The 20557-nt window shown below is 39.1% G+C and overlaps 1 protein-coding gene across 2 annotated transcripts in view; it reads left to right on the top strand.

Annotated features, from left to right (window-relative positions):
* LOC127435032 (protein kinase C theta type-like) overlaps positions 1-13185 on the top strand; it is a 32347-nt gene extending 19162 nt beyond the window's left edge. For both annotated transcript variants that reach the window (XM_051688154.1, XM_051688155.1), the window contains exons 10-19: positions 579-688; positions 1064-1199; positions 3228-3388; positions 3936-4109; positions 5475-5566; positions 5688-5750; positions 5851-5989; positions 9924-10112; positions 10264-10392; positions 10498-13185. In XM_051688154.1, coding sequence (XP_051544114.1) covers positions 579-688; positions 1064-1199; positions 3228-3388; positions 3936-4109; positions 5475-5566; positions 5688-5750; positions 5851-5989; positions 9924-10112; positions 10264-10392; positions 10498-10656 — 1352 coding nt within the window. In that variant the 3' untranslated portion in view covers positions 10657-13185. The remainder of the gene's footprint in view (positions 1-578; positions 689-1063; positions 1200-3227; positions 3389-3935; positions 4110-5474; positions 5567-5687; positions 5751-5850; positions 5990-9923; positions 10113-10263; positions 10393-10497) is intronic.
* The last annotated feature ends 7372 nt before the right edge of the window (positions 13186-20557 follow it).

The following is a 20557-nucleotide window of genomic DNA, read 5'->3' as shown; positions in this document are numbered from 1 at the left end:
TTAGCATGCTAACCGATTAGCATGCTAACCGATTAGCATGCTAAACTCGCATATTCTACTTGGATATTATGAGCACTGAAGACATAATCAATGTCTATGATACAGAACTATTCAATTATATTTGTCAACTTCACCAGCTTTGTTGAAGAATAAAACCAGATTCAATTGGGCCTCCGCTAGGGCTAGGCAATAAAACGATATTGATATTTACCAGAAAAAAAAAGAATAATTCAGTATTGATCCGCCCCTTCAGAGCATGGCCCTTATTAGCACACATTTGTATATGGAAGAATTAATAAGAATAAAAGCACTTTAGCAAAAATACAAGCTTTACATTTCCCATTAGTAATTAATAAGTGCATGACTGTAAACACGTTGCTTTACCTACTGTAAATTTTTGTTTGTTTTTACTAACTGAGATAAAAAAATAAAAATAAATCTATTGTTATCAACACAGATGCTGTCAGTAGATGTTATTTTAATTTAGAAATATTTCCTTTGTTTTTAGCCTTCTTACTTGAATTTAATAGTGTTTGACTTCTCTGTTGGGCTGTGTTTTGAATGTGTTTCCATTGCAGAGTGTGGCATGAATGTTCACCATAAATGTCAGAAGAAAGTAGCTAACCTTTGTGGCATCAACCAGAAGCTAATGGCAGAGGCTCTGGCTATAATTGAGAGCACTCAACAGGTCAGAGGGCTCACACACCTGCTAAACCACAAATGCTACATAGCTAGACATGTCATGTTAGAAATGCTGCACCATTTACCGCAGCATACCACAGATTTGCGTTTATTTACAACTAGCCTGTGCTTAGTAGTAAGACAATACATATGAGTGCTACATAAGACCTAAAACATGTAAGTACTGTATGTGAACGCAAATGTTGCCAGAATTGTACACATCATTGTGTTCAAAAATATGTTAGAAAGCAATCCATATTGCAACACAAATAACTGTTGCACAACACAACAAAGCAGCCTAAATGTGATTTGCATACATTATGTGGTACAGATAGTGTAATCGGATGAGGATTAAATATGTGTGTGTTTCTGTCAATCGCAGGCTCGGAGCTCCAGGGATACTGAGATCATTGGTCGTGAGGGGCCGGTGGGCGTAGATCAGGCAGGGGTCACCCGAGAGCCCTCAGGCCACTTACCAATTTCTCCCCTCACGCCCGCGCCAGCAATACCACGCAAAGGTACGTGTTTGAGACTTTGTGCTGTATTTGTGCACGACCAAACTGTGCAGTAGTTCAGCTGATAGAGCATTGCACTTGCAATGTGAAGGACTGGGATACGAGTCTTGAAGAGCATGCAAGTCGACACGTAAGCCAAATGTGTCATAGAATCACCACAAAATGAAGTGGTTGCTTTAGCAGTTGCGTTTTACATCTCACATTTGCTTTTTATGGCACTATCGGTTAGGTTTATGTTTAGGATTGAGGTTTGGGTTAGGGAGGTAGGTTTTGTTGATTTAAAACTCCATAGAGCATTAACCTTAAAATCCTCATCTGTTTGGGAGAAAATGTAACTAGCTTTTAATGCTACATAGTGGATTTTCACTTCAGAACTGCCATGATACGTGCAAGAAAGCAAGTAAAATCATTCTGCAAAAATATCAACACATTCACATATTTTTCATTAGATCAGTCTGAATGTATTCCAACTTACCAAAGATGGTGACGCTTTCAAATCACATCAGATACTACCTGATGTTAGCATGTCGCTAAGAACTTGATACTCTATTTTTCTCTACAATTGCTTAGCAGACACAAATATTGGGTGAAATAATTCATTTTTAATTAGAATTTTTTTTTAAACAATACTTTTCTACACTTGAAAAAAATATATAGGAAGATTTACACTGGTGGCCAAAAGTTTGGAATAATGTACAGATTTTGCTCTTATGGAAAGAAATTGGTACTTTTATTCACCAAAGTGGCATTCAATTGATTACAATGTATAGTCAGGACATTAATAACATGAAAAATGACTTCTTAAACTACTTCTAAGAGTTCTCATCAAAAAATCCTCCACGTGCTGCAATGACAGCTTTGCAGATCCTTGGCATTCTAGCTGTCAGTTTGTCCAGAAACTCAGGTGACATTTCACCCTATGCTTCCTGTAGAACTTGCCATAGATGTGGCTGTCTTGTCGGGCACTTCTCACGCACCTTACAGTTTAGCTGATCCCACAAAAGCTCAATGTGTTTAAGATCCATAACACTCTTTTCCAATTATCTGTTGTCAAATGTCTGTGTTTCTTTGCCCACTCTAACCTTTTCTTTTTGTTTTTCTGTTTCAAAAGTGGCTTTTTCTTTGCAATTCTTCCCATATGGCCTGCACCCCTGAGTCTTCTCTTTACTGTTGTACATGAAACTGGTGTTGAGCAGGTAGAATTCAATGAAGCTGTCAGCTGAGGACATGTGAGGCATCTATTTCTCAAACTAGGGACTCTGATGTACTTATCCTCTTGTTTAGTTGTATATCTGGCCTTCCACATCTCTTTCTGCCCTTGTTAGAGCCAGTTGTCCTTTGTCTTTGAAGACTGTGGTGTACACCTTAGTATGAAATCTTCAGTTTTTTGGCAATTTCAAGCATTGTATAGACTTCATTCCTCAAAACAATGATTGACTGACGAGTTTCTAGAGAAAGCTGTTTCTTTTTTGCCATTTTTGACCTAATATTGACCTTAAGACATGCCAGTCTATTGCATACTGTGGCAACTCAAAAACAAACACAAAGACAATGTTAAGCTTCATTTAATGAACCAAATAGCTTTCAACTGTGTTTGATATAATGGCAAGTGGTTTTCTAGTACCAAATTAGCAATTTAGCATAATTACTCAAGGATAAAGTGTTGGAGTGATGGCTGCTGGAAATGGGGCCTGTCTAGATTTGATCAAAAATGACTTTTTTCAAATAGTGATGGTGCTGTTTTTTACATCAGTAATGTCCTGACTATACTTTGTGATCAGTTGATTGCCACTTTGGTGAATTAAAGTACCAATTTCCTTCGAAACAGCAAAATCTGTACATTATTCCAAACTTTTGGCCGCCAGTGTACATTTCCTTCATATGTTTGCTTCCTACTGTATGGACTAGTCTTTGCATCTGTAGTCTGTTGCTGAGGTGGGCTGCTCGCAAGGTATTGGAACAGAGCTATTGATTCAGTATTAATGCAGTCCTGTTATCCAGTGTCCAATGATTTTCTATTCCTCCCTACAGAGCAGCAGGGTATAGCATGGGACGCCCCGACTGAGGGTGGCAAGCCAAGCCTAACTGAAGAACCTGAGCCATTGTACAGCACCCCACGCAAAGAGCACCACAAATTTGTCCTAGACAACTTCACTCTGCACAAGATGCTGGGCAAGGGAAGTTTTGGAAAGGTAAGAGAAGCTCTCTAGACACATTTTAGCAGCATACTGACATTTTAAATTGTATAAACTGTATATCAAAGTGACTGCACTTTACAAGTTCTGTTAATAGTTTTGTAGGCCAAACCCAATGACCAAGGATTCCCTGTGGAATTTCTACATTTTAGATTATTGGTTTTCCTTTAACACGTAAAATAAGGTCTAAGGTTTACATTATTTGAAGATACTTTTCTGTTTTATCTTCTACAACACAAATTACACACAGTCAAGCACTTCAACTCACATTCTTGTTGTAGTCCTTATGTACCCTTTCAAAGCGATTGCCATATAAAGTCAGGTTATTTATTATTTATTTCATGTTAACCTTCTTTATCCACTGTAAGATGCTTTGGCCAAATGTGTCTGACAGATTACTGGATCAGTCAGTTTATCAGAGCTAGTACAGGACACAACATAGATTACATCTGGGACTGAAACCCACATCCATGTGAATGCATAACCATGTAATTCTCTGCAAATCTTGGAGTGCATATGTGTGTGAGTGTGTGTGTGTTTGTAGGTGTTCCTGGCTGAGTTGAAGGGCACAGGGCAATTCTTTGCGGTGAAGGCACTGAAGAAAGATGTAGTTCTGATGGATGATGATGTTGAATGCACTATGGTGGAGAAGAGAGTGCTGTCTTTGGCCTGGGAACACCCCTTCCTCACACACCTCTACTGCACCTTCCAGACCAAGGTAACACATATTGACATTCTCAGTACACATTGGTTTTGTCACCCTCCCCAAAAATTTAATTTAGTTTTTAAATCCAATCTTTAGGACTGACTGTTTGCACAGTCATTTAGCAAGTGATGAAATCTGATCCATTTGTTCAGACAGAGTACTCAATATCGTTGTTGATCGCCATAGTAATGATGTAAGTGTGATGCTCTTGTTCTACCCGCTCCGTTTGGGACTCGAACTGGCGTCTCTGGCATGGGAGGTGGGTGCACTAACAAAGATGCTAAAGGCTACAGCCTCTAGTGTCAGTCGCTAGTGCAGCTCTTGAGGTCAGGAGAGTGAGGTTTATAAACATTGTAAGGCTGGCCACCATTACACTCACCCCCCTAAATCGCACTCCCATCAGGGTCACGGCACCATTGTGACCCTCCAGTTCTACCCGCTCCGTACGGGACTCAAACCGGCATCTCCGGCATGGGAGGCAGGTGCGCTAACAAGGAGGCTAAAACCTCTAGCGTCAGTCGCTAGTGCACCTCTTGAGGTCAGGAGAGTGTGGTTTATACACATTGCACAGCTATCTATTAGCTGGCCCTCGTTATACTCACCCTCCCCCCCCAACTCATATCTGGGTCACGGCACCATTGTGATGCTCTTGTTCCACCCACTCTGTATGGGACTCAAACTGACGTCTCGGGCTTGGGAGGCGGGTGCGCTAACAAGGAGGCTAAAGCCGCTAGCATCAGATGCTAGTGCACCTCTTGAGGTCAGGAGAGTGAGGTTTATACACATTGCACAGCTATCTATCAGCTGGCTCCCATTACACTCACCCCCCTAATCCTCACTCCCGTCCGGGTCAAGGCACCATTGTGATGCTCCTGTTCTACCCACTCCGTACGGGACTCGAACCGACGTCTCTGGCATGGGAGGCGGGTGCGCTAACAAGGAAGCTAAAGGCTACAGCCTCTATCGTCAGTCGCTAGTGCACCTCTTGAGGTCAGGAGAGTGAGGTTTATACACATTGCACAGCTATCTATCAGCTGGCCACCCTTACATAAGCATCAGCATAATGACAAGAGGCTTTCTTTCTCAACATTTGAGAGTAGAAAGAGAGGACATTTGTACTTGTTGCATCCCAAATGCTAATTGCTAACTGCTTGAAATCCAATAAGGCCGTTCAGACTGACACACATTCCAAAAATCATTTTTAAATTGGATTTCAAATCACATGCTAGTCAGAAATGCTGATTTTTTTCTGTTTTTCGGAACTTTTGTTGCAGACTTTCTACATTTTGTGACAGCCGTTGAGTCACTCCAACATATTGAAGTCATGTACTTTTGTTTAACTGGTCCAAACTGATCTGTTTATCCTGGCCTCTGTAGGAAAATCTATTCTTCGTGATGGAGTACTTAAACGGAGGCGACCTAATGTTTCACATCCAGACCTGCCACCGATTTGACCTCCCACGATCCACGTGAGACAGACATGCAGCCCCCACAAACAAATTCTTAAAGCTGAGGCTCTGCCCATTCTTATTTTTCTATGTTTTTCAATGTCTTCCACCTCCTCTCTTCTCTCCTACTCTCTGCTAATAGGTTCTACGCTGCCGAGATCATCTGTGGGCTGCAGTTTCTACATTCTAAAGGCATTGTTTACAGGTAAGCATAAGTGTGCAAACAAACTATATACCACAAATTATGAGCTATGACTTTTTTCATAATTATTTATAACCCATACGTGTATGTTGTCCCTCTGCAGAGATCTTAAGCTGGATAATATTTTGCTGGACATAGATGGCCACATCAAGATCGCAGATTTTGGCATGTGTAAAGAGAACATGGTTGGAGAAGCTAGAACATGCACCTTCTGTGGAACTCCAGACTACATTGCCCCTGAGGTGATCAATTTTATATATCGTAACTACTGTAGACTACCATTGGCCACCAGGTGTAAAATGGGTCATCGTTTGGTTTCCATTTCTGTGGTGTTGCGCCCCACCCACCCATAGTGAAATCTCATTGTTCAAAAACCTGCTTCACATAGCAGTATTTTAAACATCAATTATGTTCTGATTGGCTGTGATTGTGTAACATCATGTAGCATTTTTCGCCTTCAGTGTGAACAGAAAAAGTACTTGTCTCTGGAAACCTGTCGCATTGTGCCTGGTTAGGAAACAGTGTAACCAACATTTATTAGTTAATTAAAAATATGTTGGGCTGGGTAAAAATATAGATTTTTCGATTAATTGTGATCCGTGATTTTCATTTAAATGATCCTGATATTGTTTCTTTAAATCCCAAGATCGATCTTTTACTCTATGCCTTCTACAATGCGTATAAATCACTCACATGTGACCAAATTTCGTGCTTTGCGACTAAAAATGTCTGTGATAGGCCACTGGTTGGAGATCCTTTCACTGCGTGTTGAGAGTAAAATTTGCTTTGAATCGTTCGTGTAATGTGTGTCCAAAGAAGAGATCCTCGCGATCCATTTGTCATTGAATAATGTCTCTTTTAGTATACTTTCTGTTCTTTACAGTCAGTTGTTGATCAAAAACAACAAAATAGAAACATTTAATTCTAATAACATATAGCACTGATGCGCTAAATAAGCTATTTTACTCCACTCGTTAATATGTCCTCAACCAAAACACTTCTGTAAGATGCTCGCTGAACTGCCACTATTCTTAAAGAGACAGTACTGTTTTAGCGCATGTAAACAATAAACATGTAACAATATAATGTATAAAATCTCAAAAAATATTTATTGATGGAATACATGGAATTTGTACATTTTTAAAAGGCAAAAATGTGACCAAAATGAAGAAAATCTAATGATAAAATGTAAAAAAAAATATTTTTGTAAGGTACCTAATTAAAAGGTCCCCTGTATAATTAACAGCATTAGCTGAGATCATTTTTTCTTTATATCAAAGCAAAATGTACATTACAACAGAAATAAACCCAAATGAATCAGAATCAAATTGTATCAAAATCCAACTCTAATCGGATCTAAAGTTTGTGAATCGGAATCAAGTCTGGAAATCTGTATCAATACCCAGCCCAAAAAATATGTGTGGCTGGTACGCAAATTTTCTTTATGCAGAAATAAATTTCTGTCAATAACCACGTTTACAAGCACATAATTTTCTGAAAGGTTCATGTTCTGGTTAAGCCTTTATTCTTTAAAAGATGTTTAAATGTGCCACAGTTATTGGAATATACCTGTTTACATGTAATCAACATATTCTAAATAAATTTGCACACTCTTCTCTTGCTATTCTCTTCTTAAAAAAATACTGAGGATTCTCACTCTTGCCATTTATTACGCTGAATTTAAGTCATTTTGGACAGTAACTGAATTACTTCTCATTCAGATTCTTAATAGTAACACACAAGAGCATGAAGTTTAGCTAAATTTAGAGTCTCCTTCTTGCTTAAAAACATGTTTCTTTAGTAGCTTGACATTTTCCAACTGTACTGATATCACCTTTGTTAGGACATGCTCAAATATAAAGGAAGGTGGATATTCCGAATAAGGTGTTTACTTGACACAGAATTCTGATTAATAAAGGTACAAGATGTTTTATTCAGATTTCTAGAAACCGGAATATTGGTTTAATCTGTTATGGCAATCAGGTTAATGTGTTTACATGATGCCCACAGTACATAATCTGAAAATTACCATATTCTGATTAATATAGGCATAAATTGTTTTATTCAGATTCCTTGAAACAGGAATATTGACTTAATTTGGTTATGGAAATCAAGTTAATGTGTTTACATGATGCCCACAGTACATAATCGGAAAATGACCAAATTAGTTATCCCTATTTATATATATATATATATATATACATACAGGTGCATCTCAATAAATTAGAATGTCGTGGAAAAGTTCATTTATTTCAGTAATTCAACTCAAATTGTGAAACTCGTGTATTAAATAAATTCAGTGCACACAGACTGAAGTAGTTTAAGTCTTTGGTTCTTTTAATTGTGATGATTTTAGCTCACATTTAACAAAAACCCACCAATTCACTATCTCAACAAATTAGAATACATCATAAGACCAATAAAAAAAAACATTTTTAGTGAATTGTTGGCCTTCTGGAAAGTATGTTCATTTACTGTATATGTACTCAATACTTGGTAGGGGCTCCTTTTGCTTTAATTACTGCCTCGATTCGGCATGGCATGGAGGTGATCAGTTTGTGGCACTGCTGAGGTGGTATGGAAGCCCAGGTTTCTTTGACAGTGGCCTTCAGCTCATCTGCATTTTTTTTGGTCTCTTGTTTCTCATTTTCCTCTTGACAATACCCCATAGATTCTCTATGGGGTTCAGGTCTGGTGAGTTTGCTGGCCAGTCAAGCACACCAACACCATGGTCATTTAACCAACTTTTGGTGCTTTTGGCAGTGTGGGCAGGTGCCAAATCCTGCTGGAAAATGAAATCAGCATCTTTAAAAAGCTGGTCAGCAGAAGGAAGCATGAAGTGCTCCAAAATTTCTTGGTAAACGGGTGCAGTGACTTTGGTTTTCAAAAAACACAATGGACCAACACCAGCAGATGACATTGCACCCCAAATCATCACAGACTGTGGAAACTTAACACTGGACTTCAAGCAACTTGGGCTATGAGCTTCTCCACCCTTCCTCCAGACTCTAGGACCTTGGTTTCCAAATGAAATACAAAACTTGCTCTCATCTGAAAAGAGGACTTTAGCCCAGGTAAGACGCCTCTGATGTTGTCTGTGGTTCAGGAGTGGCTTAACAAGAGGAATACAACAACTGTAGCCAAATTCCTTGACACGTCTGTGTGTGGTGGCTCTTGATGCCTTGACCCCAGCCTCAGTCCATTCCTTGTGAAGTTCACCCAAATTCTTGAATCGATTTTGCTTGACAATCCTCATAAGGCTGCGGTTCTCTCAGTTGGTTGTGCATCTTTTTCTTCCACACTTTTTCCTTCCACTCAACTTTCTGTTAACATGCTTGGATACAGCACTCTGTGAACAGCCAGCTTCTTTGCAATGAATGTTTGTGGCTTACCCTCCTTGTGAAGGGTGTCAATGATTGTCTTCTGGACAACTGTCAGATCAGCAGTCTTCCCCATGATTGTGTAGCCTAGTGAACCAAACTGAGAGACCATTTTGAAGGCTCAGGAAACCTTTGCAGGTGTTTTGAGTTGATTAGCTGATTGGCATGTCACCATATTCTATTTTTTTGAGATAGTGAATTGGTGGGTTTTTGTTAAATGTGAGCCAAAATCATCACAATTAAAAGAACCAAAACTTAAACTACTTCAATCTGTGTGCATTGAATTTATTTAATACATGAGTTTCACAATTTGAGTTGAATTACTGAAATAAATGAACTTTTCCATGACATTCTAATTTATTGAGATGCACCTGTATATATATATATAAATATAGATTTCTTGAAACTGGAAAATTTACCCTTTTCACATACTTTATCCGGGTTTGGATTTCAGAAATAAAGGATAGCAGGGTAAGCTTGCATAGCGGTGAATGGGAGACCACAGCAAATATAATTTTTGCTAACATATTTGCTCAAACAGCAAAAGACAAAAATCCACTATTACACTTTCACAGCTTTCCAGAAAAATCACTGTCTGTGAAAAGGGTCCATTAGTTTAAACTGTTTATGGCAATCAGGTTAATACATTTACATGACACTTACTGTACATAATTGGAAAATTACCAAATTCTGATTAATAACAGATTATTCTTGTGAATGTAAACATAGTCATTGTAGCAAATTGTAGAAATGACCTGAAAAATAACATCTTAGAAACTTTTATGCTTTTCCACAGATTTTGCTTGGGCAGAAATATGGGACCTCTGTAGATTGGTGGTCATTTGGTGTCCTTCTTTATGAGATGTTGATTGGCCAGTCACCATTCCATGGACATGATGAGGAAGAGCTGTTTCAGTCGATTCGTACAGATGACCCATGCTACCCGCGCTGGCTAACTAGAGATGCACGGGACATTCTTGTTAAGGTGCAACCTCAATAAACAGTATTTGTCTGTAGAGACATTGTCAGTTTGTCTTTTTAAATACCAACTTAAGCTAACTTTAAAGAAATACACGTTTGCTCTATTATCTGTGGGTCTATTATAAACACTAACTGGATTTTGTGTCTGGTTACAGTTATTTGTGAGGGAACCAGAGCAGAGGCTGGGTGTGAAAGGAAATATACGGCAGCATGCATTCTTCAAAGATATAGACTGGAACGCACTGGAGAAACGGCAGGTGGAGCCGCCCTTCAAACCAACAGTGGTAAGATCATTACAGCTGTATGTCAATGGCATTTATCTCTAAAATATAGTACTGTCTGACACACAGTAAGAAGTACTGACTTGTTGAGTATTTCTCTATTCACAGAAATCAGACAGTGACTGTAGTAACTTCGACAAAGAGTTCATAAATGAGAAACCTCGACTTTCCATCGCAGATCGCACCCTTATTAACAGCATGGACCAGAGCATGTTCAACAACTTCTCCTTCTTCAACCCTGTTATGGCCCGCCTCAAGAACCCCTGACCCAGAAACCTGCATTTATCAAAGACATTCATACAAACATACTGTGAACAGGTCATAACCAAAAGGCAAACACTTACCTTTATATTATAACTCCCTCAAGTCAAGCTCATTTCATGCCATGGTCAGTGAATAACTTGCAGAAGAGTCCAAGGAGAGGAAAAGCACAGTAGAGCACACCAGCTAGCTGTAGAAAGTCATCTACAGAGTGTAAAACATTTCCATACTCTCAGCATCAGTCTACACAAGACTTTTTACCATTGAATTTAATCAGTTGAGAGTTTGAGCTAAGATTACAAAATGTAGATGTACGCAAGCATTCAGCTTTGTTACCAGAGTTGTAAGATGATCAAGCAAATAGTTTTCTTTGATTTGTGGGAAAAATAAGGCCACGTCCACACTAATATATTTTCGCTTGGAAACGCATATTTTGACACTGTTTTTGACAGCGAAAACTGAGATTTTTGAAAACGCTTTCCCAAGAGGACACATTTGAAAACATCGTCTTCGCATTGTAGTATGGACAGGGGAAATGGAGATATCTGAAAATGTTGTATTTGTTGTCATGTGACGCAGTCGTGTGATCCATTCAACCCAAAACAATTAAGATGGCGGTCCATGTTGTAGCGGCATTGTTGTGCCTGCTTTTCACTTTAAAAGCGTTGTTAAAGATAAATGTTACTTTGTGCAACCTTCACATTGCATTCCTCCAAAGGTGACAGGAAGTTTACTTGGAATTGCTGTCTGGTGACAGAACACGAGTACAATTGCGTTTCAGACTGTACATGGAACGGCGATTTTTTTGCATGCGCAGTGAGGGGATTTAATGGGATATAGTTCACAGAAAAATTTAAATTCTCTCATCACTTACTTACTTTCATGACATCCCAGATGTGTATGACTTACTTTCTTCTGCTGAATACAAACAAAGATTTTTAGAAGAATATTTCAGCTCTGTAGGTCCTTTCAATGCAAGTGAATGGTGGCCAAAACTTTCAAGCTTGTTTTGAAAACGAAAACACCATTTTCAAATGTATTCGGATTAATGTGGCCTTAGTAAATTTAAGCCTTAAGGCCAAAGTATACTTCTGGTGTCCGCGCTGCGGATCCCTCCACGCACAGTATGTGTGACGCAAATCATCAGCATAACCATCATCAGCATCACCATTGACCGCGCACCGCCTAGATTTTCTTGACTCACACACGCAGTCCTCATCTGTGTGTGTCGTCTGCACATGCACTGGTCATTGACTGTACTAAAAGAGTGTCACAAAGCAGTCGTAGTGCGCATGTGTCGCACGCTTTCCTATTCGTTCGCGTTCAGAAAAGTATACTCAGAAAAGCAACATGGTCGGTCAGGCTTGATCCGATCCGGAACATGCATAAACAAATTATACTCGGGGCGTTAGTTTATCAATAACTACAAACCAACATTCGGTGCTAAACTAACTAGCGCCTACTGAGTGACTGAGTTTCATTTGGGCTAATTCTGCAACCCTGTTATCCATTCTGGCATATTATAACCGTTACATTTTATTTTTGTTGCTAGAAAATTACAAAATCAAAATTTTGAGTTTTAAACTGTATTTTCTGTCCACCAGATGTGAAAAAGAACAATAAATTGACTTTATTGTCAATCCCTATTTCACACTCTATTAAGTGTCAGTGGAAAGTGGGGCCTGAGTAGCTCAGCAAGTAAAGACGCTGACTACCACACCTGGAGTCGCAAGCTCGAATCCAGGGTGTACTGAGTGACTCCAGTCAGGCTTCCTAAGCAACCAGTTGGCCCGGTTGCTAGGGTGGGTAGAGTCACATTGGGTTAACCTCCTCATGGTCGTCATAATGTGGTTCTCTGAGTTGTGCATGGATGCCGCAGAGAATAGCGTGGGCCTCCACATGCGCTACGTCTCTGTGGTAACGTGCTCAACAAGCTACATGATAAGATGCGCGGATTGACAGTCTAAGATGTGGAGGCAACTGAGATTCGTCCTCCACCACCCGGATTGAGGTGAGTCACTACCCCACCACAAAGACTTAGTGCACATTGGGAATTGGGCATTCCAAATTGGGGAGAAAAGGGGAGGAAAAAAAAAGTGACAGTGGAAAGTGGCAGAACTTAAGAAATGTAAGAACAGAAACATAATTAACACTGCATTTGTTTAAATCATCGTTTGTACATGTGTGAAAAGTATTTAACTTTAGATCAAAATACTTGTGCCCAGTTGTACATCCATTTATAATCAATCATTGTATTGTATCAGAATGAATGTGGTAGTGTCTGTGTGTGTTTGCTTTAGGATTATTTGGAATAACAGAAAGTTTGTGTCAGCCAGCCAAAGAGCTTCTTTGTGACTGAACATGGAACTCGATGATGGAAATACCTTTAATAATAACCAGTTTTGTTATGTGTTCAATTATACTGTATTGTAAAGGCTTTTAATAGAAACATGTATAGTGCAGTGTGTCAAATGTATAATATCCAACTGTGTTACAATATGTTTAAAATAAATCTGTAGGTTACTGTGAATTGAAGTCCTGTTACTGTATGTTTGTGGATGTTTGTGGAATCCTAGAAAACTAATGTGTATTGTATATAAAACACTGAACATTAGAAAGAAAAAAAAAGAGATAAAATTTAAATTTTCCTGCTTCTAAACGAATCAACATGAATTTGGAATTAGAAATTATATATATATATATATAATTTCTAATTCCAAATTCATGTTGATTCGTTTAGAAGCAGGAAAATTTAAAACCACAGTGAATAAATAAACCATCGGTTCCTAATCCTGGAACTGCACATTTTGGATCAGGATTAATGCTGCCTTCATGTACTATCAGAATTAACATACTTCCCACTTCTGAAGAGGTAATTACAAGTACGTCGTGTTCAAGTGCTTTGTTGTTGGAAAGAACAGGAAACATGGATGATGCCAGGTTCATTCATACATACTTCTTAAAGGAACTTTTATTCTGACACCATGATACATATTACTAAGCTTGCTGACGATAATAGAATTTTGGTCAAATACATGCTATTTTCACGGTGTAAAAATGTACAATATGTATCAAATGGTTGAAAATGCAAATATATATCACAGAAACGGCAAGCGCTAACAATTAGCTGTATTTAGGAAAATGAATAAAACCTGTGATTCTCTACAGAAACCGTGCTCTCCTCCGCCATGTTGAAAGTTTATGACTTCTCCCATCTTGGAAACTCGGGTATTAAATTTATCTACGGGTTTCCCAGTCATATTTACCACTTGAGAGGTCATGTGTGACTTCCGAGTGGGAAACTCGTATTCCGCCAGCATGTGAAGGCAGCATTAGAACCACTGGTAAAAAAGTACACTATTGCACTGACAGCTACATTAACGGGAAAGAAAGCTAAGAAACGTTTTGTGACTGAAGTCTGAGTTTAATATCAAAATTAGCTGGCTAATCTATTCATTTTCTACTCCCGGAGCTCACAAATCTTGTGCCCGCATTGATGCTAAAGGCCATTGGTTCTTGTGGGTCATGTGACAGATCAGGACAGGAAAAAGCTATAAAAGAGGTGAAAATTTAGTAAATAATAGTTTAAATCTTTCGATCTGTTGCTCACACAAAGCTATCGTAGGAGTTCAGATGACTTGGGCGCAAACAAACTGAAAATCACACCGTCAGTAATGCAGGACTGAATGTAATTGTTAAATAGCCATATGACAGGTGATATAACCATGTATCATCACTGCTTAGCTAAAAAAAAAAAAAAAAAAAAATCCAACTGTTAAAGCATGTAATAAGGTACCACTAATCAGTGAATTTGAGTTTAATGTGGGTTTATTATCAGTAATAAAGTGTGAACACCACCAAACCCGCTCAAAGCAATATTTAACCCATGTAAAAGCACCAACAATATATGACACCATAGAAAATAATTACATTTAAATAACTGAACTGTAAATCAATCAATCAAATTATCAGTTGGAATGCACATTTTGAAAACTCAGAGGAAAATACTTAATGCCAGTGCAGTGCATCAAATTTAAGACTTTTTAATGCCAAAACCTTAATTTTTACTAAATCAGTTTAATGTCTATAATGGCCTGTTATAATAAACAAAACAAACCAAAAACCAAAAAACACACTGTAATGTTGCCTAAACACTGGCCAGTAGCACTACTTGAACATAAATTTTACCCTACTTAAATTCTGGCCTGCATATTTTTAAATGACTTTTTGGTTAAAGTCAGTCATCTCAGTCACCAGTCTCTTTTCCATTGACAGCATGGCCATTCAGCCTCTCCTGGGTCATGTTGATTCTCAGAAAATTCTTAATTATTTTCAAGGTTGAGAAGCACCTCTCAGCTCAGCTGTGGTAATAGGTGTGGTGATGAGGATCTTTAGGAGAGTTATAATCTCTGAATAGACTTCTTCAAGTTTGTTCTCCATAAACAGCTAGAGTAGGTTCACAGAACCACAACGGGCTCTGAACTCTTCCTTGCTGTAGAAGAGACTAAGCTCTGTCTTCAGCTTACTTCCACTGAACACTGGATAGGCCTTCAAGGTGTTGCTCAGTGCATCTTCAGGAAATGCCACCTTGTACAGTTCAAACCTGTCCCCTTGAAGCAAGGTGGCACTAACAAGGTGGTTTGTGAAGGAGAACCGTTCCCTGGTGTGTCCCAGAATGGTATCGCAGACCTACAGAGAGAAGGATAAAAACATAAAAATGATGTAGTGATGACAAAATGTCAATTTCATTACAGCATTTTGGGATGTTTTTTTGGGACAAGCTTATACACATTTTGGAACCAAATGTTATGAGAAAATATTTTTATTCCCCATCTTCACACCTACAATGTGCAGTGCAACCAGAATATTAAAAATACCTTGGCTGAAGAACAAATGAAGCTAACAATGCTACATCAAAAAGACAATAAACAAATTAGGTTGTTACTTCTGATGAAAATGCCTGTAATTAAACTGCATTGTCCTGTTTTACCTTCTTTGGGTATTTGTAAATTTCTCTCCCACAGACAACACTGCTCAAGAACTACATGAAACTCCTGGTTTGTAGTCCAGCCATTTCTTTTGTAAAGTATCTACGTCACTATGTAACACAGTTGCATAATGCCTGCCTAAGGGCTACTTTGGTCTGCCCTCAAACAAACTTAGTTATAGCAGAGGCCAAGATGAGTTGGGTCAGTGTTTTCTTCACTGCGAAAGCAAAACCTCTTTGTTTGGACTTCCAAAGGCAGACGAATTGAAGAATCAAGGGTTCAAATTTATTTTAATTATCTAACAGTACAACCATAACCAATGCCAGATTTTCAAGATGGTTATTCCTGAAAGATGGTGCAGTTCCCACTTTGATGGGACAATCTGGCGCTTCAGGATCACAACCTCTAAGTATGTTTGATTATTTGTGGATTTACAGTATCTGCTACCAAGTGTTCAAATGCTGAGTTTTGTGTTGTTGCTACGGTGTACATCAAGTGCACAGCTCTAGGACTCGGTTATGCGCTAACCTGCTAACTAATGTTATTGTGTTGAAATAGTTTTGCCAATCAGTTGTGGGCCCACTTTTACCTACAACTGTGTAGAATTATGTAGATTGTTTGTCGTTCTTACTATCATGAATAGTGATCAAGTGTGGAGATGGATTTATTTTTTACAAACGGTAATTTAACGTCTGCAATCCACGGTAGTGCTCGGCTAACGTGCTATTTAATTTTATTGTTTTGGTAAGGGTTTACTATTCAGCTGTGGGCCGGCTTTTACCTAAAACTGTGTAAAATGGTAGATCTCAAGAGTCTTATATAATTATATAATTACAAGCTGTAATGTTTCGTCCGCTATCGGTAGTCCACGGCTAACTTGCTCGCTAACTCTCTAATACACCTGGTGATGTCCAACCGGGAGTAAGCCTCTGTTCTCCGTTCATATCTCGGGCGAAAAAGATTGGCTACACCCATTCCAGCAAAAGATGTCTAACATAGATTGCACTACATGTCTTTTACTTGAAGCTTTGTTAGGTTCATAATAATCAACAGTGTACTTGTAAGAAAGCTGCAAAATTAAAACCTACCACTGTGAAACGTCCTGCTCAAGTCGTGCTTGTGAAGGTGGTTCAGGATCGATCAGCTTGTTCTTCCAAACTTTCATTATTGGACTCAAACTGGTATGGCAAAAACCGACACCACTGTTACCATAGTTACAATACTGTTTACAGCTGTTGGGCCTCATGTATTCAGATAGAAGACAAAGGCAGGCCTAATATAGTTGTAAAAACCTAACTCTAGCCACCACCTTCCAAGTCGTAAATTATACTGATAAAAATCACTCCAAAATCAAACAAAGGGAGTCCAAAACAAACTACAAATCCATGAAGCCTTGCTCACTAAAGGATCGAACTCCCAACTCCTATTGGATGAGGCACACAACAGAACGTCCCTCAAACATGACATCATTAGGAGTTGAAATACCTTTGAAATGTTTCGTGAGTTACTTCCAGCGACTTCGTTCACCGAATATAGACGTAGCTCTTTGCTGCTCTCAGGTGCAACCTCGTGGCACAAGGAAGTAATGTCCGACTTGAAACTGTGGCCATACAATCTCCATCTCTCTGGACGAGTTGAGATTACTCTGTGTTCCACCGAACACTCTAACGGATCCGAAGGAGACCGCTGAGCAATTCGCATCTTCATCCGTTTGCCTACAGAAGAGATTAAAGATTTCTCTTCCATCTTCAATCAAGTTGACATTTCTGAGTTCTCCACCAGCCCGCCGACAATCAACAGCCGTACCGCCCGCCGACAATCAATAGCCGTACCGCCCGCCGACAGAGCGAGGAAACAGCCTCCCGTCATCACACGAGCCTCAAGGAACCAGGTCAGAGTTAAAGGACGGAGGAAAACACATTCTACCTGTGTCCTCATGCGATTCAAGTAAGAGGTTTACGTCTGGGCAGAGATAGAATATTATAGTGTGTTATTCTTGTGTTTCAGGGTTTTTGCTTGTACAGTTTACGGACCGCCATGTCTGCTCATTATTAATACTCAGGGTATTAATTATAACAAATTTGTTTTGCTGTATTGTGGTCCAACCAAACTGGACTATTGTGCAATTTCGCCATCGCGGGTGAGACAGCAACTGAGTTCATCCATTAAAGAGTCAAATAACACGGGACTGTTTACGAGCCGTCCACCGCATCTCTGAGTGATAAACTGACAGCTGTTTTCTCTCCCACGATCGTAAAATCAGCTTTAGGGCTGTCACTTAATCATCTCTCTCTCTCTCTCTCTCTTACTAATCTCACACACACACACACACACACACACACACACACACACACACCTAATGTGTTATAGGATTATTTTTATTTCCATATCTAATCATATCACTGTTTAGTTTGTAGTTGTAAGTCGGAAGTTTATTGACTGCATTGTATTAATTATTAATTGATATTACTGCATAAATAAACTTTTGTTTATATTACAAAGAGAAGTGTTTTGGTTTGTTTTGCATACGCCTGTGTCATGCTGACGGGATGTCAGTGCTCGGATTCAAACCTTCATTCATTGTTTTTTTTCCCGAAAATCGATATTCTTCGGATGTCGATTTTCCTAAGAAAACAATCTAATATTGAGACTGTTTTACTATTTGGTTATTAGTCCCTAATTCCAGGGTGGTGCCCCGTCAATGTTAATCCTTATTAATATTCTATTGATTTTTGATAATTGATAATTATCTTTGATGACTGAATTTGAATGATCAATAAGCTAGTGTTAATTTTAATTAATGTTTCATCGATGTTAACAATTAACGATTACCTTTGATAATTGTTGATTTAAAGGATTTTAAAAAGCTAACATTGATTCTCATCAATGTTCTATTGATTTTCATAATTAATAATTATCTTTGATAATTATTAATTATTGCTAATAACCAAACTTGCTCCTAAACTTAGCACACTACATTTACTGGAGCCCCATATGAGGTTTTAATGAGTTAGATCCAATTAATTAATTAAAATATTAATTAATAACTACAGAAATAATTATTAATTATTTCTGATAGTAACACTGATCTACACAACCGGTAAAGCCCTACACAGCTGTTAAGGAATCCTGAAACTCAGTTATGTTAAGGGGCGTTCCATTTCTGACACACGCTCTATGCAATTGACCAATCACAACAGACTAGGCCAGCTGACCAATCAGAGCAGACTGGGCTTTTCAGAAAAGGGGGCTTTAAAGAGACAGGAGCCAAATCAGAGTGTTTCAGCCAGAGGATGAGCGGCAATGTACAGAATGAGAAAAATAATGTGTTTTTTGAACATTAAAGCCTGTAAACCTATTCTAGTAGGCCCCCAAAATAAAATTATGAACCTGTAAATTAGCATAATATGGACTCTTTAAATTATTATTACTTAAATCTTATAGCAAAGAATAGCTCCTCAAGTTAAATATATATATATATATATATATATATATATATATATATATATATATATATATATATATATATATAACTCAGCGAAAAAAGAAACGTCCCTTATTCAGGACACTGTATTTTAAAGACAATTTTGTAAAAATCCAAATAACTTTACAGATCTTTATTGTAAAGGGTTTAAACAATGTTTTCCATGCTTGTTCAATGATCCATAAACAATTAATTAACCTGCACCTGTGGAACGGTCGTTAAGACACTAACAGCTTAGAGACGGTAGGCAATTAAGGTCACAGTTATAAAAACTTAGGACAATAAAGAGACTTTCTACTGACTAAAAACACCTTCTAAAAACACCAAAAGAAAGATGCCCAGGTTCCCTGCTCATCTGCGTGAACGTGCCTTGGAGGCATGAAGACTGCAGATGTGGCCAGGGCAATAAATAGCAATGTCCGTACTGTGAGACACATAAGACAGCACTACAGGGAGACAGGAAGGACAGCTGATTATCCTCGCAGTGGCAGACCACGTGTAACAACACCTGCACAGGATCGGTACATCTGAATATCACACCTGCGAGACAGGTACAGGATGGCAACAACAACTGCCCGAGTTATACCAGGAATGCACAATCCCTCCATCAGTGCTCAGATTGTCCTGCAATAAGCTGAGAGAGGCTGGACTGAGGGCTTGTTGGGCTGTTGTAAGGCAGGTCCTTACCAGACATCACCAGCAAATACATCGCCTATGGGCACAAACCCACCTTCACTGGAACAGACAGGACTGGCAAAAAGTGCTCTTCACTGACAAGTCACGGTTTTGTCTCACCAGGGGTGATGGTCCGACTCGCGTTTATCGTTGAAGGAATGAGTGTTACACTGAGGCCTGTACTCTGGAGTGGGATTGATTTGGAGGTGGAGGGTCCATCATGGTCTGGGGTGGTGTGTCACAGCATCATCGGACTGAGCTTGTTGTCATTGCAGGCAATCTCAACGCTGTGCATTACAGGGAAGACATCCTCCTCCCTCATGTGGTACCTCATCCTGACATGACCCTCCAGCATGACAATGCCACCAGCCATACTGCTCGTTCTGTGCATGATTTCCTGCAAGACAGGAATGTCAGTGTTCTGCCATGGCCAGCGAAGAGCCCAGATCTCAATCCCATTGAGCACATCTGGGACCTGTTGGATCGGAGGGTGAGGGCTAGGGCCATTCCCCCCAGAAATGTCAGAGAACTTGCAAGTGCTTTGGTGGAAGTGTGTGGTAACATCTCAAAGCAAGAACTGGCAAACCTGGTGCAGTCCATGAGGAGGAGATGCACTGCAGTACTTAATGCAGCTGGTGGCCACACCAGATACTGACTGTTACTTTTGATGTTGACCCCCCCTTTGTTCATGGACACATTATTCCATTTCTGTTAGTCACATGTCTGTGAAACTTGTTCAGATTATGTCTTAGTTGTTGAA

This window comes from Myxocyprinus asiaticus, chromosome 45 (genome assembly GCF_019703515.2).
Source record: "Myxocyprinus asiaticus isolate MX2 ecotype Aquarium Trade chromosome 45, UBuf_Myxa_2, whole genome shotgun sequence".
In the NCBI taxonomy this organism is placed as follows: domain Eukaryota; kingdom Metazoa; phylum Chordata; class Actinopteri; order Cypriniformes; family Catostomidae; genus Myxocyprinus; species Myxocyprinus asiaticus.
This window is presented reverse-complemented; position numbering and strand designations above follow the sequence as displayed.